At 47.4% G+C, this 17,745-nt stretch overlaps 1 protein-coding gene across 4 annotated transcripts in view; it reads left to right on the forward strand.

Annotated features, from left to right (window-relative positions):
• Gpatch2 (G-patch domain containing 2) overlaps nt 1–17,745 on the forward strand; it is a 142,731-nt gene that overhangs the window by 101,644 nt on the left and 23,342 nt on the right. For 3 of the 4 annotated variants that reach the window (XM_032915790.1, XM_032915786.1, XM_032915787.1), the window contains exons 7-8: nt 6,332–6,371; nt 12,949–13,019. The exons of the other annotated variant lie outside the window; for it this stretch is intronic. In XM_032915790.1, coding sequence (XP_032771681.1) covers nt 6,332–6,371; nt 12,949–13,019 — 111 coding nt within the window. The remainder of the gene's footprint in view (nt 1–6,331; nt 6,372–12,948; nt 13,020–17,745) is intronic. 4 annotated transcript variants of the gene reach the window in all.

Below are 17,745 nucleotides of genomic sequence, written 5' to 3' on the forward strand. Positions count from 1 at the left end.
TGTGTGTGTGTGTGTGTGTGTCTGTGTGTCTGTGTGTATCTGTGTGTATCTGTGTGTGTGTGTGCCTGTGTGTGTGTGTCTGTGTGTGTCTGTGTGTATCTGTGTCTGTGAATGTGTGTCTGTCTGCCTGTGTGTGTGTCTGTGTGCCTGTGTGTGTGTGCCTGTGTGTGTGCCTGTGTGTGTGCCTGTGTGTGTCTGTGTGTGTGTGTGTGTCTGTGTGTGTGTCTGTGTGTGTGTCTGTGTGTGTGTTTCTGTGTGTGTGTCTGTGTGTGTCGTGTGTGTTTGTGTGTGTGTGTGTCTGTGTGTGTGCTTGTGTGTGTGTCTGTGTGCCTGTGTGCGTGTGTGTGTGTGTGTGTGTGTGTGTGTGTGTGTGTGTGATGGCCCACACATGGACAACTTTCTAGAATCATTTCTCTTCTGTTTCCCCTGTGTTGGTTCCAGAGGTTGGACTTACAGAGTCAAGCATTCCTACCAGAGACTTGACCTGCTGAGCCATCTTGCCAGCTCCCAGTGTTAGTTTCGTTGATAAGGAAGGAACCTAGACCCCAACTGTATAACATTGGCCAGCAGCTGCCTGAGAGGGGCTGGAGCCCGTACCCGAACTTGGGATTTTGTTTATCAAGCTCATCAAGCTGAGCTTTCTGAATTTCCATTAGTGCTTAATAAAGTCAGTGAAGCATTTAAAGACCTTCTGTTTATAACTTTAGAGTTGGTGTTTTATACCATAGAAAAAAATTAATGAAGGAGGAATATCTTCACAAAGTACAAACGTGGCAGCTGTGTTGATGAAGCCCTGCCCGCCAGGTTAAGTCACGTTCTGCACTCATCCCAGGACACCCAGGAAGGCTGCCCTCTATACACAGCAGAGAATACACACATGGTCACTGTGCTCATGCTATTCACAGACTTTACCCATCAGTAGTGGGTAACAGACAGTGGTCAGTGGATAGGCACATGCATGTGCAATTACGTATCAGTACATGTGTGTTACTATATACTGAGCTAAGGGCTCTAATTCCTAAATTTTATCTGAACATTGAACTACAACAACTGATAAATCTCTATGACGTACACGAATTGGGAGTGGGAAGAACATTCCAAGCAAATAAAATAGCATGTTCTGCATTCAAAACTCTGGAACAATTCTAAAACATGAAAGACCATGAAGGCAGATTGTCACGTGGTGAGACTGGAGGTCAGCAGGCCAGGCCTGAGACATAGGTACGGAGTCCTTCTTTGTGGGTAAGGCACCGGAAGTTTAGTCTGCTTCATTTGATCATTTGGTGTGATTGAGCTCTCTCAGTTTCTATCCTCACAGGTTAGCCTTTATTACTAGGACTTTTTGGTTTTGTTATTTTTTGTTTTTATTTTTGTTTTTCACTGCTATCTAAGGTAAGACAAAGACTTTAGTCTGTAGCCAGATAGTTTCTTGGCGCTAGACTGTCTTGCTTTAAATGTTTATTTCTATATCTGAGCTAGGAGTTTGTCATGTCTCAGCCTTTCTCTCCTTTCATCTTTTCGGTAAGTCCCCCGTCAGCTAGGCTGATGCTCATGACTCTCCTCGATCTCCTGCGTGCGTGGTGACAGGTGTGCGTCCCCAGCTCGCCCTTCTGTTGTGTGAGATCTCATCAGGAAAAAAGCCTGGCTTCAGAAGGAACATGTTCATGCTGGATGATTATCTAATGTTTACAATGTTAATTTAGATTGTCAGCCATAACCCATTAAGACCAGTGCTGTCCAGTAAACCGTTCACAGTAGTGCGCATGGGAACTGAAGTGAACATAGCAGTGATCCCTAAAACCACGAATACCTTTAAGCCTGCAATGTGACTGCTGAGCAGAGGAAGCCAGTGTGTAATAGTCCTTTAAATTTAAATAGGTAGCTCTGACTAACGGCTACCGTATCGAACAGCAAAGATTCAGATTGCATTACACACACACACAGACACACACACACACACATAATTTTCTGTTTAAAAAAGTGTTTTGTTCAAAAAGAATTTTTTTTAAAAAAACCTGTATATAAAAGCACATTTTTAGAATCTTCAATCAAAACCCTTGGGGTTGGCTTTGTCGTTTTGCCCAGGAGTAATGTTGGTTGACTGCCTGTGAAAGCCAATACATTGCTGCTACCTGCTGTTCAGCTCCTTGGTTAGAGAGGGGATTATAGAAGCATGAGAAGGAATTTATGTGCTACTCAGCATCTACAGAGACCTGAAACACAGTCCCTTCCACTCTGTAGCTACAAGGCCGCTCTGCTTGAATGACGGCTGCAAAAGGTGGCGGGGGGTGCGGGGGTGCACACTTCTTTCCCCAGCAGACCTGTGCTGGCATGATAGACTCTGTTTCTAGTTCTGCCCAACCTGTGCCTGTAGCCCACAGGGAGAACTGAGCCAAGAGGTCACATCCAGCTCTTCTGCCTTGAGAGGACTACAGGCCCATGTCCCAGCCTTTCTGTTCAACTTCTTCACAGTTAGTCATCTGAGTGCTTACTGTGAAATCCTGACTAGAGCACAAACCCATAACCCATGTACATAGTCATCACTGCAGCGTAGTCTGCTTCTGAGCACTGCCCGCCACATCTGCAGGACACTACTCCCCATTGTATGTCTTATTTGCAAACTCTCAGTCTGTCTGTCTGTCTGTCATCTATCTCTATCTATCTATCATCTGTCTGTCTATCTATTCTCTCTCTCTCTCTCTCTCTCTCTCTCTCTCTCTCTCTCTCTCTTCTTCTCTCTCATTTTGTATGTTGTATGCACCAAATCCAAGCTTGCCTATTTGGTTAAATTGGGAGGCCAGCAAGCCCCAGAAAGCTCCATTCTAAGCCTCCTCATTGCTGAATTTCAAGCCAACGTTGCCTTCTTGGATTTACCAACTCAGTCATCTCCCCAACTCTGGGCTTTTTTTTTTCCAATGGCAGTATTATTAAAATCATCTCATCATTATCCTAGGATCTGTGGCCACAGAAAGGAGAGAATAACACGGGAACACATTCCCAGCCATTCCTCTACCAGAACTCATGATATAAACTGGAGGAGATAAAGGGAGGCTGCCCAAGAGCTGAGGGCCCAGAATCACATGCCCTGGGTTCAGCTGTTGCCCAGCGCATAGCAGCCTTGTGCCTCTGAGCAGTGGAGGTGACAGGGCCTGGCGGGAGCTGCCCGGCCAGAGTGAGGCTCCCAGCAGTGAGCGTTCTTTAGACACAGCAGCTCATGGCTCCTGCCTCTGCTAACTGAGTCTAACACTTTTCACTGTTACCACTGCTGTGACTGTTGTCCCTCTCTCAAGAACTCCAGTCTGTTACTACGGTAAGTAAGCACCCTGGGATCTGACCCTAATTCCTCAAAAGGAGGTAGGTGGAGCGAAGGTGCTGAAGCTGTAGAGAGAAAGCGTCTGACCCTGCCAGGGCATTTGTGCAATGGCGGGCGCAGAGGCCACCTCTCCCGACCACACCAACCCCAGTAGAGCGCCTTCCTTGCTAGAGCACTACATGCTACCTCCCCGGGGACCCTTTGTTCTCCTGCTGTCCACTGCTGCTGCTTTTCTGTCAACAGTCACAGGTATGGTGGCCAGAAGAGTGTGGCTGCGAATCAGAACCCTGGCGTTTGGATTCCAGCTGTTACTTGCTCAGGAAATCTGGCAAATAAATGACTTCTCTCTTTGAGCCTGTTTCTCTTTTTACAAAGCGTCTACCCCTTGCGAGTTTGGGGATCCAATGCTACCTGTCTAGTGGATGGGGTGCTCCTGACACCAGGGGCACTGTGGAGAGATGTGCATGAACTGTTCCTGCCAGCACTTGGACAGGTTTGCTCCGCGCTTGACCAGTGAGCTGTGCTACGCAGGTGCAAAAGCACTTCCTTGGGTTTTCTGGAGCAAAAGCACCCAGAATTCCTGGCCTCCAGAATTTTGGTTTTCTGATGTTGTCCAGCTCTCTCCGTCCTTATTCACAACCTTTGCTCATTAACTCATTCAGATAACCTTGGCCACTCACGGCTCCCTTCACCGATTTCTTACTGTTTTGCCTGTTAGAGGAAATGCACTTCTGTCCACTGTTGACACTGTTGGCTGCTGTGCTTCAGCCAGCCCTCTTCTGTCGCAGGTCCACATCCACTCTCCCACTCCATTTCCTCCTCCATCTCCTCTTAGCAGTGCACTCTCCACATCCACTCTCCCACTCCACTGTTTCCTCCTCCATCTCCTCTTAGCAGTGCACTCTCCACATCCACTCTCCCACTCCAGTTTCCTCCTCCATCTCCTCTTAGCAGTGCACTCTCCACATCCTCCTCCTTCCACCCACCCACACTGGAATCTCAGTCTCTCCCACCCCAACTCCGGGAACTTCTTAGTAGTCCCCAGTGACCCCTCCGGAACCTGCCAAGTTACATTTCCTTATGCTCTAAATTCCACACTTCTTCAGTGGTCAGTCTTTGGATTTTTGCCTCTTGGAAAACTTATTTTGAATCTCTTTACCAAAATTCTATGAAGGCAGAAAATACAAAAAATGTTGAGAGAAGAGGGCATATAGAAGAGTCTCCAGCCAGTTTCTAGACCCAAAGTGCAGCGACTGAGTCAGCAGATAGAAGGGCTGGGGTCCAGCAAACGCCACAGAGAACCATCGCCTACCTCTCAAAAGGCCATAGAAAAGCTGAGCACTTAAACTAGGGTAGGTATTGGACACCCCACCCCCACCCCCGAAGTGACAACGCTGTGACACTTTATTTAAAGGAGGCTGAAGGGAAAGCAGAACACAGCGGAGAAGAAGGCGGCCAAGGCCAGCCAGGGAAGAGTGGGAATAGAAGTGTGCTGGCAGGAAGCAGTCGGTCGCTCAGCAATAGTGAGAGGAATCTTCCCTTACCTGACTGCAGACTAAAGTAGAGAGCATCAGGAGCTAGGGAAGAGTATGTCTACACTAGCAGGAGCTCGGCAGTTAACATAAAACCCTTTCTGCACCACCATGCCATGCTCTTATAAAATGTAGCATGTTTGTGAGAAGGAAAAGACCGGAGCTGTTTCTCCAACCTGAACTCTGGACCTGGGAGAGACTGCATGAAGGACTGCTGCCTTTAACCCTTCTATGAAATAAGTCACTAGGCTGTGCATTTGCTCTTTAAAACAGTCCACAGCAGAGAAGGGGGCTTGGCCAAGCCGTGAGCGGAGCTCTCACTGCGTCTGCTTCCAGCTGGCACTCACCCAGCGTCAGCACACTAACACCAATGATGTCCCTTCTCACGGCAGCGTGGGCTGTGGTCTGTCAGGGAACATCACCAACCATGACCTGGAGAAATGCTAGAGGAGATGTAGACAACCCCCGCACCCCGCTCTTGTGCAGGCTGGTCACACCCACCTGACTGCCCCAGAAGCTAGAGAATCCCTAGACTCGGAGGGACCCCAGGGCTGTGCCAGTCAGTCTAAGTCTGTGTCCTTCTGTAGCATGGCTGAACACAGACTGTGGTAAGGAAATCCAGATCCTCCTTTCCATAGCTGGAATTAAGGTTTTCTAAGGATGAGCGATGCATTTTCTGACTCTAAAGAGGCCATGGCATATAAAGATGCTGTCCTCTAACACTAATGGCACCTCCAGTCGTATTAGTCACCTACTGATGCATTAGTACTCCTGTAGTTCTGAGTGTGTTCAACATCTCTACTCCTACTCCTGCACATTTGCTGTGAGCTGCTAGAGCACTGGGTGTAACTGATGAGCACTGGCGGGACGAGTGTGCTGAGAATCCGTGAGGGCCTGGGAAAGCGCTGGCAGAGCCAGAGGGATGCAGCGACTATGGCTTCCTAGGTGTGGAGCTTGTTCTGACCCACTACCAAGACTGCCGTCACTGTGAACGGCATGGATCCAAAGTAAAAAGTCCGCGACTCATATCTGGGATTGTTTTTGTTTTAGTCCTGAGTGCGGAGCTGTAGAATAGGATATTCTTGGATTTTCAACTCTTTTTAAAATAACTCTAATAATCAAAAGTCATAATTTGGCATAATGATGCTATAATTAAGTTGTGGCAAATGATAGCATTTGTAGATTTTATAACCAGAATTGATTTGTAAAATGAACACAGTCCCAGCAGTTTATGTTAACATAATTAAATGGAAATGTAATTCTAACTCCGTTTGCTTATTAAATTGAAAATTACTGGGTTATGAGCACTCTTACATTCCTGTCAAAATTGGTGTAAGTCTAGAATTACATGAAATACCCATTAAAATAAAGCATATTTAAGGTTCTGTTCTGGTGAGAACAGATTCCTTAAAGCATATGCTGCCTGCTCATTGGAGAGCAAGGGCTTCTGGGAGGAGCCAGCTCACGGGTCTTCTTCTCTCCACAGCCACTGGTTTAGCCCTGGGGCTAGGACAGAGCACGGCCAGGTAAGGAACCATCCCTTCCATGAGTCTGTCCTCTGGGGTAGTAAGTCGGCAGAGAGAGCAGCTTACTTTAAAAGGAGTCAGTTGTGCTGGGCTCAAGACCAGCCTCAGCATGCATCTGGGATTCCTCCCCTGCCCTGTGCTGAGTCACAGGTAACCTCTGTGGGGTGAGTCACATGAAGGACTTTACCAGGAAATACTGGGTGCGGTCACGCATGCCTGCGTAATCCAGTGCTTGGGACGTTAAGATGGAAAGATCGGGAGTTGAGCATCCTCATTCATATAGCAGGCTAGCCCAGGGGGCCAGCCTGGTTGGCAGGAGAAATTGCCTCAGAAATCCAGGTCAGCAAGTAGTGAAAACCGTGTGGGACCAGGTGGTACAGGTCGCGTTGCCGAGCGGAGGAGGAGGCAATGATTTCTTCTAAGGTTTGACTTATTCCGGGTGGGTGTTTTAGGCTAGCGTTTGATGTACATGGCAGTGCAGTGAGAGTTGGGCTGGCAGGAGCTGGGCATTCACCTCAGTGGTCTTTACAGATGAGTGAGTGAGTGTATTAATCGTCTCCTTAACACATGCTAAGAGTTAGACTGTGGTAATCTTAAAACTTACAGTTTAGCCTCTGACTCCTTGTGAGGGCTTTTGCTCTATTGAATGACAGAGTTGTTTTCGTCATGTGATCCATAAGGGATCCACTGTCTGAAAGTTCACTGGACCCTGGGACCTGGGGCTGGGAGAGGTGACCTCTGAGGCTCTGTGCTCAGCTCTGCCCCAGGAGTGAGTGCCTTTGTCACCCCTTGATTCTAAAGAGAGTACCAGTTCTTTCTCACTTCTAAAGTCGTGATTCTTTTGACTAATTTTTAGTTTGACATTTTGCTTAAACTTCACTATGCATTCCACATGTTTGTCTTGACTCGATAAGGTATTAATTAGTAAATGTAAGAATGTTCTCATTTGTGGTACTTAGGTTCTGTAAGTAGACTCAAACACTAAGTTCCATAAAACTGACCTATATTCTTAGAGGAAGTACAGAGCTAGTTTCTTCCAGACTTTTGGTCCCAAGTTCTTCATCAGCCAGTCAGTTGGTGACCAGAGAGAGAGAGAGAGAGACAGAGAGACAGAAAAGGAGTGGGAGCGGGAGTGGGAGAGGGAGTAGGAGAGGGAGTGGGAGAGGGAGGGAGGGTGGTTGGTTGGTTGGTTGGTTCTGTTTCAGATATAAACCTCTGACTCATTAAGTTCTGACAGCAGCACTAGCCCCTACCTGAGCAAGGCTTAAGAGGCCTGCCTTTTCTTTACTAGCCCATCACAGCTCTCTTGAGGAGAACAGCAATAGACACTAGTCCCCAGGCCACAGCAGTACAAAAGCATTTGAACTCAAAGGACACACACACACACACACACACACGCGCACACCAGTTTGTTCACAGCATGAGCGCTGTAGCAGGACAGCACTGTGTAGGCCGATCACCTAGGAGACTGGGTTTTACCCTCAGTATATGTTTGCGAGTGACTGTTGTGGCTTGGAAAGCACAGGTCTGGTTGTCAAGATAATTTTCAGCAGGTACACGAGACAGTTACGGGGCCTGCACCGTGAGGACCAGTTCACACGTGCATAGCGTTTACACTGTGAATGGATCATTCCTGAATTCAACAGAGACCTAACTGTAGCACAGTAAGCAGGAGAATTATAAGATTTTTCCCCATGTTGAGTGAATGACTTACCAGGTACCTACCCTTTTCCTATTCCAGTGAGCAACATGAAGTGATGTCAGTATTGACTTGATTGCCTGGAAGTCCTCACTCGCTCCATGCTCCACCCTCCTGTTCTGTTCCTTTCCTCGCTGTCTCGTGTGCATTTGGGCGCTGTCTAACATGAGCATGCTTCTGCTGCCTCCCTGAGACGGAGGAACTTTTCTGTCATCTGTGTATTAGTGTTCTCTGGTGTCACAGAACTTAGGGACTGCCGCTATATATTAGGGAATTTATTGTAATGCACTACAATCTGTAGTCCAACTACCCCAGCACTGGGCAGCTGTGGATGGAAGTCCAAGGATCGAGTAGTCCCTCAGCCCCAGAGGCTCATCGTTTCAGCTGCTCCTCTGTAGAAGCAGGTTCCAACAGATGTGCTGCCTAGGAAGGTGCAAGCAGGCGAAGAAGAGAGAGTGAGTCTTCCTTCTTCCAGTGTCCTTATGTAGGTCTCCAGCAGAAGGCGTGGCCCAGATTAAAGGTGTGCACCACCATGCATGGATCTGGGACTTGCTTTGTTCCAGGTTGACCTTGAACTCAGAGATCTCCTTGCCTTAGTCTTCTGGGATTAAAGGCGTGTGCTACCTTGCCTGGGCCCAAATATTCTATGGCCACTGTGCCTCAAGATCTCCAGGCCAAGAGCCAGGTCAGAAACCTGTGTCTTCCAGCCTCAAGGTCTGGATCACAGGTGTGCCCTCCAGTTCTAGACTGTGGTTTATCCTGGATACAGTCAAGTTGACAACCAGGGATAGCCACCACATGTATGATCTGTCACATGCTCACCACTCTTACAGGTAAAGGTATTTGTAGAAGCATTGTTTTTCTACTTAGACACTGATGGTTTGCACACGGAGGTAATGACTGTTGGTGGCTCTATAGAGAAGTAAACAGGGATCTTGGAAGGCCACTCAGGTGAAAGGAAGAGGGGACATCTCATCTGTGTATCACTGTGGCTGTGTGTGTGTGTGTGTGTGTGTGTGTGTGTGTGTGTGTGTGTGTGCGCGCATGCACATGCCTGTGTCTCTGCATGTGTGTGTATATTTCTGGTGTGCACAAGGGTTTAGATTCTGAGGCTTTTCCTGCATGAACATCTTAAAACTTGACACTTTGAGTCACTGACCATGGTTTAGATGTTACTCCTTTCTCTCTCTCATGTTGAAAACACTGAAAGGCCCAGTCTGAGGAGACTTGCAAAGGCTTTTCAGGTAGTCAGGGTTCCTGAAGGAGGTGTGCCAGCAGAGGTGCCTTTGACCAGGCGTACTTTGTCTGGAGCAGCGGTAAAGCGGACTGTGCCTCTTCCTATAGTCACGTGGGAACATGAGTAGCTGAGGAACTCATCATTTGAATTCTTTACATGGAAACCATGAGCTACAAGTGACCCTCATGTCTTCCTGGTTGGCTCCATCAGCCCTAAACTTGTGTGCCATGGTTTTACATGTTACACTTGGTGCTGTCTTCATGAAAGCCATTTTCTGATGGGCACGTGGCTAAGAAGCTCCATTTGACCCTAACACCCCTCCTCCCCCTCCACCCCCGATCTGAAAGCCTGAGCGCAAGCTCTGTTCTTAACCAGAAAGGCACTGAGTCATGACCCCTGAGTCACTTATGTGTGACATACCATACCCATCAAAACCAGTCTTAGGTGGCTCTCTTCAGAAGCGATAGCGCCGAGCTCAGAGTCAGGATGCTCTCCTTCGTGAATCATCCAGACAGTAGGCTGGAAACCACCATACCAGCTTGGTGCAGCCTGTCTTCATAGTTGCAGTTGCAAATCCAGTTGTGAAACATTTTCTTACTGAAGGTTTTACGTTTTTGAACTGTTTTTGAGCCATCCTCAGGAAAACAGTTCCAGTGACTTTGATCTCAAAATGAGAAGAGAGTTAGCGCCATGAATCTTAAGATAACGAAGGGGATTTTGTCATCTCACTCTGAGTTATCTGTATCACAAATGTTGGTTTATATATAGACTTGAAGGCACTAGACTTAAAGCAATTAATTTTTTTCATATTTTCAGAACCAATTTAATGTTCATAGTATAAAGTATTTCTAAATTGAAATGCTCTCAGATTAATGGACTTGAGATAAATGGTCACTGTTTTCTGTAAGTAGCAATAATGAGCTATGGCTTCAGGCCTATTTCACTGCCTTGTTCATTCACTCATTCGTTCATCACTCATTCGTTCATTTGTTCATTCATTTATTCAACAAATATTCATTGAGCACTGAAAATGTTCCAGAACAGTCTAAGCCCTGGAGATGCAGATAAACTGGAATAAGAGCCACTATGAGCAAAGGCATGGACTATCTCCCAAAGGAAAGTCAGTATGGCTGGGATTTGAGAAGTAAGGAGATTAGACCACGGGTAGGAGAGAACACAGCAGGTTACTCATGTAGATAGGTAATCAAATTATGAAGAGCCAGGATGGCCTAACATAGACTTTGAATTTTACTTTACGTGTAAGAGAATTAGGTTCATTTAGGAAAGCTCACACTGACTGCAGCTCAGCAAGGCATGGACTAGAGCAAGGCCTCAGGCAGGGAGGTGGCCTAGAGCAAGGCCTCAGGCAGGGAGATGGACTAGAGCAAGGCCTCAGGCAGGGAGATGGCCTAGAGCAAGGCCTCAGACAGGGAGATGGCCTAGAGCAAGGCCTCAGGCAGGGAGATGGCCTAGAGCAAGGCCTCAGACAGGGAGATGGACTAGAGCAAGGCCTCAGACAGGGAGGTGGACTAGAGCAAGGCCTCAGACAGGGAGGTGGACTAGAGCAAGGCCTCAGACAGGGAGATGGCCTAGAGCAAGGCCTCAGACAGGGAGGTGGCCTAGAGCAAGGCCTCAGACAGGGAGGTGACCTAGAGCAAGGCCTCAGACAGGGAGATGGACTAGAGCAAGGCCTCAGACAGGGAGATAGAGCAAGGGCCTAGAGCAAGGCCTCAGACAGGGAGGTGGACTAGAGCAAGGCCTCAGACAGGGAGATGGACTAGAGCAAGGCCTCAGACAGGGAGATGGACTAGAGCAAGGCCTCAGACAGGGAGATGGCCTAGAGCAAGGCCTCAGACAGGGAGGTGGACTAGAGCAAGGCCTCAGACAGGGAGGTGGCCTAGAGCAAGGCCTCAGACAGGGAGATGGCCTAGAGCAAGGCCTCAGACAGGGAGGTGGACTAGAGCAAGGCCTCAGACAGGGAGGTGACCTAGAGCAAGGCCCAGACAGGAGAGGTGGACTAGCAAGGCCCTCAGACAGGGAGATGGCCTGAGCAAGGCCTCAGACAGGGAGGTGGACTAGAGCAAGGCCTCAGACAGGGAGGTGGCCTAGAGCAAGGCCTCAGACAGGGAGATGGCCTAGAGCAAGGCCTCAGACAGGGAGGTGGACTAGAGCAAGGCCTCAGACAGGGAGATGGCCTAGAGCAAGGCCTCAGACAGGGAGGTGGACTAGAGCAAGGCCTCAGGCAGGGAGGTGGCCTAGGAGGCTGTGGCAAATGAGAACACCGTGGTCTGCACTAGGATGGTGACGATCTGGGTAGAGGTAAATAAATCCTTCAGAAGAACTTAGATAGTGAAGACACCCTTGGGTACTAGGACGGAGTGGAGGGCTGGGCTATATAGAAAGTGGGCAGATTAGTGTCTTCTCGGTGGCTGTGGGACTGTTGAGAACAGCTACCCTTCAGCAGAGGGCCTGACTCAGCCTGTGCACACTGCAGCCGAGTTCCTTAGCTGTGACCGCAATCACACCTGCAGAGCTCTGGCCGCATTCTCTCAATTCAGTGCCCTATGTTCCTATTTTACAGGGGGAGACTAGACCTTAGAAGAGTGAAGGGAAGACTTTCTGAGGGTGCAGACTGTGTCTGAGGGTGCAGACTGTGTCTGAGGGTGCAGACTCTGAGGTTGAAGGCTCTGTCTGAGAGTGCAGAGTATCTGAGGGTACAGTTTGTATTCGATGACACTGTCACTGAAGCAAATGACTTGAGGGTTTGCTGGAACACATGTCTGTCATGTGTCAGTCCCTGTAAAACTTCCTCTGCCCAGGCCAATTTCTGATATGCTGTGCATTTGAGCTTAGCCGTGCATCTTCAGAGTCATTATGTATAAAGTAAATTAAGCTTTGACTGACATAGTGAAAGTACTGGCTGAGTGTTTTCCACGTGGATTTTATTTCTAGTTAATTAAAAAACATGAATGAAGGGACATGTATGGCTAAATATTTGGAGAATGTACACATACACACATATATGTACATATATATATACATACATACACACATGCACACATAAACACATGCATACATACACACATACATACACACACATATACACATACATACGTGCATTCACACACATGCACACATACATAAACACATACATGCATACATACACACACATACACACACATGCATTCACACACATATGTACATACACACACACACACACACAGTTTTTAGAACACTTGTGGTGTGTTTTCTGCTAGGGCAGGCTTAGGTACATAAGAAACAGTCAACTCTTTCATAACAGCCTCAATACTGTGGCAGCTGAGCCTACCAATCAAAGCCTTAGACCACAGAGGTGTTGTCCCTGTTGCTGTAGAAGTGGGGACACACCTAATCCCTGTTCTTGAAGCTCCAGGCTCCAAGAGGTCAGTCACTGCAGCTGTGAAGGACAAGTCGCCCCTGACTCGCCACCCCTCCCTGACATTTCTGCTCCAGGAGCACTGGCATCGTTAGCCAAGAGAGTGGCAGAGGGTTATGTGCCTGGACACGCCAGTGTCCCTTTGATTACAAACTATTTTCCTCATTGCAAAGTGATATAACAGAACTGTTCTTGTTTTTACACCTTGTCTTGGCACTTTGTGTAGCATCAGCTTCTGAGAGATAACCGAGCGGAAAGAGGGCACAAGAAAAGCTGCTCCGTGAAAACAGCCAGCAGGTAAGCGCCCAGAATGCTCTCTGTTCTCACGGCTCAGTGCCGTTCTGGACAACCGTGAAACCTTGTGAAGTATGTAGTGTTTATCAGAACCCATGTCAGGGTTCCCAGGAATGAATAAAAAGATGCCGTTTTGGTTAAATTGTTTCAAAGGTTTTTTATTCCAAAAAACTCATCTCTTTTTCATCTTAAGTCACCTAAGTTGCCTGTTTCCTCCTCGTTTTAATGCAGAGGCTTTTCTGCAGCTCACTTGACAGTATGTTTTCCAGTTTGCATCTGGGGCTTCTGAAGATTTCATTTTTACTCAGATACAAAAACTATCTTTCTTGACTGAATATTGATAAGAATGACTGACTGCCAGATCAACTTAGCACACTCCAAACTCACTGGGGAAGAGACTTGTCTTCTGTGGGCATGGTGACTGTCGTGATGATGTTCATTGTAGACAATTAACTGAGAGTAGACCAGAGCAGCCCTTGAGTTTAGAACCTCACCTTTATGAGAAAGAGAAAATGAATTGAGCACAAGTGTGTATGCATTAATTAATTAATGCATTCTTCCCTGCTCCTGACTGGATTTGTGGATACGATGTTGCTTCAGGTTTCACTGCCTTGATTTATCAGTACTGATGGGCTGTAACCTGGACTTGTTATCTAAAGAAGCCCCTTCCCCTCAGGCTGTTTTTGCGGGGGTGTTTAGCCCTGCAAAGGAGCTAATGCAAGTGTCAAGACCAAAAGCTTTCTAATACTAATACTCCCCAGCAAGAAACCCACGCTGGCCCAGAGGCTGGGAGGAGTTCTGTCCTTCAGTCCTTCTGTTCCACTGAAAAGCAAAAACTGATTGGCTGAGGCAAAATTAGCCATCATACCTTGGGATTAATAAGAATTTCTAAGGAAGTTGAAGCCCAGTCTGTAAGAACAAGTGGGACGACTGAGACCTGCGCTTCCCACCCCCTGTGAGGATGACAAAGTGGGCCACACACCGGCCAGAACTAAATGAAGACGTGACTAAGAGCATCTAGAAGCCAGCAGAGCCTGTCTATGTAGGAGAGCCCTGGGGTCTATCCCCAGCACCACTACAAAATAAGAGGGGAGGTGTGGGAAGGAGGGAGAAGCCGGGGGCTCCCCATCCCCTTTCATATTTCTGCTCCATGGCATTATTTCCTTGAGCTCTCTGGGAAAGAAAAAGGTTGTTAAATATGGGAGGTTGTGTGTGTTCTCACACACTGCTCGTCTCTCCTGGAACTGAGCTGCCTCAGGGTTTTCATATCCAATGCCTTCCCCCAACCACCACCACCACCACCACCACCCCCGCCACCACCACCACCACCCCACCACCACCACCACCACCACCACCACCACCACCACCACCACCACCACCACCACCACCACCACCACCTCCACCACCACCTTCCAGTTTCAGGTAATGGCCTTCCTTCTATTATTTACTTAGGCATTGAGGACCCCTTCACTCTCGGGCTTAAGACACTCTCTCCCCTGCCCTCTCCCCCTGCCTGTCTCACACGTGTCTCATGTTATACATGTCTATGGTACAAGTACACAATTGTCTTGTCTGCACAACTGTACAACAGGTATAAATACAAACATAAACTGACTTCCTGCAGCACTGGTGGGCAATTTTCTCAATGTTATTATCCAGTTCTCAAGAGATTTTTTTTAACCTCTACACTCGCGTCTCCAGATGTCCCTTCATGAGCATCGTCTCACATTTCTTCTTTGCCTTGATCACTGATGCCACAGGCTGTGTTAGGCACAGGGCAATGTGGAAAAGCGAACATAAATATGAGGAGAGATTGAAGCTTAAATTTTATTCTCGATCTTTGTTAAATGCAACATGAAATCTTTCACCTTCCAATTCATACATAGTATTCTACATCCCTCTCCTGAAACCCATTTTCTTTCATAGTATTTTAGTATTATCTTGACTTTTCTTAACCCTTTTGGATGAGTGACTGCACTTGCCTTTTTCAACTTAGGGAAAAACATAAAGGTTAGAGAAAAGACTCTAACGTACCGAGTGAGTCATTGCTCTGTGGGACCATTTACTCCCAGAACATCCCCAGCAAGTACAGAGGCATAAATCCAAGGTGTGAGTCAAGGCTGAGGTGCTAAAGTGTTTGACTGTAGCACACTCTTAAAGTGGGCATTGTTCAGAGACGCTCCGATCACACAGCCAAGTGCTGTGAAGTTAGTTTTGGCCCGGGCACCTTGGGGAAATGTTAAGAGTCTTTGTAGAGAATTGTACCCACGTATTGACCAGTGCCGCGAGGTTCTGCCTCTCTGCTTCCTGCTCCGTGTCTCCTCACAGCTTTCATATTCCATGCTTTGTGCAGTACTGAATCTGGCTGCATCGTCCTCTCGCAGCACGAGAAGGTGCTGGCCTAACAAAGAGGCCGTCGTTACGACCTCCTTTACACACGCCAGCCGCATCCTAACAGTCTCGGTCTCTCACTGTTTGCCTTGAGAGGGCCCCACATTCACACTGTCCCTTCCACCTCAGCATCTGTATCTTGGGACTTGAGGCATGAAGTACTCACCAGTCTGGCTTCAGTCATTTCTGTAAGCAGATTTGCACTGCATTCTGTGAGCTGTCCATGTTCCTCAAAGTGCTGGACTTCTGGATTTCTTTCTTACCTTGCTGACAACAGTAGTGTTTGTCACAATGTAGTGTTTATCATATCCCGATGGCTACTAAGAAAATAACATCAGGCTGCATTAGTACCGACTGTAAATGGAATTGCAGATTCACTGATTGTCAGTATGGTTGGTGGTGTTCCTCAGAGTACCTACCACACAGATGTGTCCCAGCAGTGGGTGGGGAAGTGTTCCTCACAGCACCCCCTCGGGTGCTCACTTGAGGTGTTTGTCAGGTTTCAGCCATGTTTGTCAGGAGGTTGTAGCTCACCTCCCTCCAGTGTTCCTTCATGCGGCTTCTCCCCTTGATTCTTTTTGTTCAAAGAGCATAGGACCTGGGCTTTCCTTTGGAGCAGGGGGTTTGTTTGTCCTGGAGACACTCACATGTGTGCTGCTAGGCCTCCGAGCTCAGCTCACAGGTGAAGTGGTCTCCAGCTGAGCTCCGTGGTCAGATTCCGGGCGAGCTCTGCCACACTGGAGTTTTGTGTTCCGTTCATTCTTCCATTGGCTCGGTGTTTTCTGTCCGTTTCCTACCATGAGTCTTTACCTTAGTGGTCGTGTATTGTTTCTTGTTTAATGTTTAATGAGTATCAGAGTGTTGTGCCACTTGCTAAGCTTTACATACCTCAAAATCTTTCAAATATAAGTAAAAACTCGAGAAAATGAAACTTTCAAAACAGTTTCAAAAGCACATTTAAATGTTACTTTAGAACTTCTTATCACTTTCAGATTTTCGTAATTAGCAGGCATGACTTGTTGAGCCATGCATCTGTTGAAGTGGAAACAAAACTACATCCTGGGGCGAGCATTGCACCCGAGGTTTTGTTTTGTGGATGTTTTGTTTTGTGGATGTTTTGAGATAGGATCTCTGCAAGTGGCACTCAGCCATCTTGACTTCAGCCTCCCAAGTATCTGTGCTCAGCCTGTTCCAGAGTACTGAGCTCTGGCCTGGGTACCTCCCTATCTGTGAGCAGTGAGACAGAAGCAGTTTATTGCTTGTGAATGGACAGCAGGACAGGAAAGATGCCAGACGCGACATTCATTTTTGAGCTGATCCCCCAAGGCTCAGGAAAGCTGTCTGAGACAAATGGGGCCCCTGCCGTTCCACACTTGAGGTGCAGCTGAGGGATCCTGAGAGGAAACCACCCAAGCTTACATACCTCCAGGATATGGTGCAGTCTGCTCAAAGCCTCAAAACACCCCCTGTTTCCACAGGGTAGTTCAGCCTCCTCTAAGGATGTGTCTGCTCCCAGTACCTCCTGCCCTAACCTGCAGTGAGGAGGGGCCTGTGTCCATGACGGCCAGGAGAGATGCCCTCTGTGGTACCAGCTTCTACCTCAGCATTTACAGGATGGGATTTAAAAATCAGTTGTGTGTCCCCATATCATCCCTTATTTAAAGTTACATTAAGTTAGTTCCCAATTCTGAAAAACTTCTGTGTAGCATCAGGAAAAACCTTCTGTATCACTCTCCCAAACTGACAGCCACTTTCACAGGCACATGGGAAGGCACTGTTTTGCCATCCTGGGAAGACCGTTCCCTCCCAGAGCTTTTCCCTCAGCCTAGTCATTATTCCCTCTACATCAAGACGCCTCCCTTCCTTCCTGGAGACTTTTGTAGTGAGGTGGGATTTCTCCCCTCGTCTTAGAAAGTTTAATTGTTGGCATGTACTCCTAAGAAGCACCCAGAAAAACATATCCAACGCATTGCATATTATTTAAAATCAAGTAAAAATATTTTATTGCTGATAGTATTTAATCTCCATAATATCTTTTCACTTCATTTCATTTAGTTCACATTACATGATTTGATAACTCTTATATACTGTGTGCCCTAAGTTCTTACATTATCTATTCATAATAAAATGAAGAAAGTGATTTTTTGCTATCTTCTTGCCCAGTTAGTAGATTAAAATAAAAATGTATTAAAAATAGAAGACAGTAGATTTCATCTGAGACACGGAAGGCCGCGTCACACACTAACACTCGCTCGTGCCTGCCACCCATCTGAGTAAGAAGAGCCTTCTCTCCTGCGTGCACCTCCTCGGCTGCGCTCCTTCCACAACGACGCTGTCA

This window comes from Rattus rattus, chromosome 10 (assembly GCF_011064425.1).
Source record: "Rattus rattus isolate New Zealand chromosome 10, Rrattus_CSIRO_v1, whole genome shotgun sequence".
Classification (NCBI taxonomy): domain Eukaryota; kingdom Metazoa; phylum Chordata; class Mammalia; order Rodentia; family Muridae; genus Rattus; species Rattus rattus.